We start from the raw sequence: 3,083 nt of genomic DNA, 5'->3' as shown, positions 1-3,083 counted from the left end.
GTTCTTTAGTTTTAGAGTAAATTACTGAGGGTCACAGGGCCAGAAGTGTCCTTTGTCCAGATCTGGTTTTAGGACCTTTAAACAAATGTCATCTAGGGCCTCCGAATTCAAACTCTTCATCACTAATAGATGTCGAACATGATTAGAGGCTCTGACTTCACTCTCGGACATCAAACAGATGTTTCTATTCCAAATATTGCCCCAGTTTTGCTGTTTTGAGAGTTAACGATGGGCCTGTGTCATTAGCGGAGTTTTGTTATACTGCTCTGTAGTGTTGCCAGGCCGCAGTTCCTACTGATCTATGTTTTATGACAGCAAATTATTGCTTGATGTCCCCTATCTGTCTTCTACAATTCCGGGCAGGGAACTCTGGCTCCGTTTCCCTTCCGCTTCCTCAGCACCGCTGTGAGACTCCATGTAAACACCCAGGTCCTCCCTGTGGGCGCTGCCGACGGAGCGACCCCAACCCGCACGAGGAGCAGCCTGGCGCTCGCTCGGCCGTGTCCCGTCTCCAGCCGAGATTCGCTGGGCTGTAGCCCGGCTCCGGCCGGGATTCCTTAGGCCATGTCCCATCTCCAGCCAGGATTCATTAGGCCGTGTCCCATCTCTAGCCCGGCTTCATTAAGCTGTGTCCCGTCTCCGGCCCGGATTCGTTAGGCCGTGTCCCGTCTCCAGCCTGGATTCGTTAGGCCATGTCCCATATCCAGCTCGGTTTCGTTAGGCCGTGTCTCGGCTCCCGCTGGGATTCATTAGGCCGTGTCCCATCTCTGGCCCAGCTTCATTAAGCCGAGTCCCACCTCCGGCCGGGTTCGTTAGGCCATGTCCCATCTCCGGCCCGGCTTCATTAGGGCATGTACCACCTCTGGCCCGGGTTCATTAGGCCATGTCCCGTCCCCGGCCTGGCTTTGTTAGGCCGTGTCCCATATCCATCCCGGTTTCGTTAGGCCATATCCCATCTCTGGCCCGGCTTTGTTAGGCCCTGTCCTGGTCCAGCCAGGATTCGTTAGGCCATGTCCCGGCTCCAGGTAGAGAGACCTGCTTCAGGAGTGGGTCATGGCTGCAGTGACCTCCCAGGAGCTGAACTGCCAGATCCACCCTGCTTGGAAGGTTTGGGCCTAAAGTATATATATATTTTAACATTTTTCAATGCAGAGTAGCCACATCTGTCCTCCGCTTACAAGCACCTTTGGGAGCAACTATTTCTTTTTTGTGTGGGTAGAAATCACAGTGAATATCTTTCTATTCTTGTTTTTATAGTGGTTTTCTCAACGCCGCCCAGAAGAGAATCCTCAAGCAAATCCTGGCTGCTGGAGGCTCCCAAGAACAGGTGACACTATAAAAATGGCTGCGCGAAGCTTGCAAAAATGATTCCCAACTTTCCTAAGTCTCTGGATTGAATGTTTGCAGGATTTAGATTAAAGCTGATAAACTCATAAGTATTTGGCTTTGCTTTTTGGGTTTGTTTTGTTTTTTAAAGATAAAATTATTTGACCACCATGAGTTGGAGTTTTTTGACCCGCCTGTTAGAGGAGATCCACAATCACTCAACCTTTGTTGGCAAAATCTGGCTGACGGTGCTGATTGTCTTTCGGATTGTGCTCACTGCTGTGGGAGGAGAATCCATTTATTACGACGAACAGAGCAAGTTTGTGTGCAACACGGAGCAGCCCGGCTGCGAGAACGTCTGCTACGACGCTTTTGCTCCTCTTTCGCACGTGAGATTTTGGGTGTTTCAGATCATTCTCGTGGCCACTCCGTCTGTGATGTATTTAGGCTACGCGATTCATAAAATCGCCCGCATGGTGGAACACAGCGAAGCCGACAGGAGAATCCGGAGCAAAAGTTTTTCCATGCGCTGGAAACAGCACCGCGGCCTAGAGGAAACCGAGGAGGATCACGAGGAGGACCCGATGATGTACCCAGAAATCGAGCTGGAAAGCGAGCGGGAGCACAAGGAGCCGCCAGCGCCGGCCAAGGCCAAGCACGACGGGCGGCGGCGCATCCGCGACGACGGCCTCATGAGGATCTACGTGCTGCAGCTGCTCGCCAGGACCGCCTTCGAGATCGGCTTCCTGGTGGGGCAATATTTTCTGTACGGTTTCGAGGTCAGCCCCATATTCGTGTGCAGCCGGAAGCCGTGCCCGCACAAGATAGATTGTTTTATTTCGAGGCCGACCGAAAAGACTATTTTCCTCCTAATAATGTACGGCGTGAGCTGCCTGTGTTTGCTCTTGAATGTCTGGGAGATGCTGCACTTGGGGTTTGGCACAATCCGGGACACGTTAAACAGCAAAAGGAAAGAGTTGGATGACTCGGGTACCTACAACTACCCGTTCACTTGGAACACGCCGTCGGCGCCTCCCGGCTACAACATCGCGGTGAAGCCGGAGCAGATCCAGTACACGGAACTGTCCAACGCCAAGATGGCCTACAAGCAGAACAAAGCCAACATAGCTCAGGAGCAGCAGTACGGGAGCAACGAGGAGAACATCCCCGCCGACCTGGAACACCTGCAGAGGGAAATTAAAGTGGCTCAGGAACGCCTGGACCTCGCCATCCAGGCCTACAACAACCAAAACAATCCCGGCACTTCCAGAGAGAAGAAATCCAAAGCCGGCTCGAACAAAAGCAGCACCAGTAGCAAATCAGGAGATGGGAAGAATTCGGTCTGGATTTAATGGTGGTTGAATTTAAATATTGTGTTTTGCTCCTAGCTTATCACAGAACCCCCTTGAATAATTGCTTCCAAGGAGTAAATATTTGGCTCTGCTTATTTTCAGGGATACTGTTGACTAGTGATCCAGGCTCTCAGAAAAGTGTTTATACACATAGTCTAGGATTATAGAACTTTATTCTTCTGTCTTCCAAGTCAGGAGACAAACAGGTATATTTAAATCATTCTCATTGAACGGTTTACGCTGTATGTACAGTATTATAGTACATTTATTATGCACAATTTTTGTATTTGTACACTGGATCGCTGAAGTTTCACTTTTTTTATATTAATGAAGAAAAAAATGGTAGGTAGCTGTTAGCATTTTGCCAGTTTTATTACTGTGGTCTGTAGGTTCCTCATTGTTCTT

The 3,083-nt window shown here is 50.0% G+C and overlaps 1 protein-coding gene across 1 annotated transcript; it reads left to right on the top strand.

Annotated features, from left to right (window-relative positions):
- The first annotated feature begins 1,267 nt into the window (after positions 1 to 1,267).
- GJC1 (gap junction protein gamma 1) lies at positions 1,268 to 3,083 on the top strand. Its single transcript, XM_010228260.2, has 2 exons — positions 1,268 to 1,327; positions 1,478 to 3,083. Exon 2 carries the CDS (start codon positions 1,497 to 1,499, stop codon positions 2,676 to 2,678), a length of 1,182 nt encoding a protein of 393 aa, XP_010226562.2. The 5' UTR covers positions 1,268 to 1,327; positions 1,478 to 1,496; the 3' UTR covers positions 2,679 to 3,083.

Source organism: Tinamus guttatus, unplaced genomic scaffold (genome assembly GCF_059628265.1).
Source record: "Tinamus guttatus ecotype Peru unplaced genomic scaffold, ASM5962826v1 Tinamus_guttatus_pri_ptg000732l, whole genome shotgun sequence".
Lineage (NCBI taxonomy): Eukaryota > Metazoa > Chordata > Aves > Tinamiformes > Tinamidae > Tinamus > Tinamus guttatus.
Note: the sequence above shows the minus strand (reverse complement) of the source record. Positions and strands in the feature narration are given on the sequence as shown.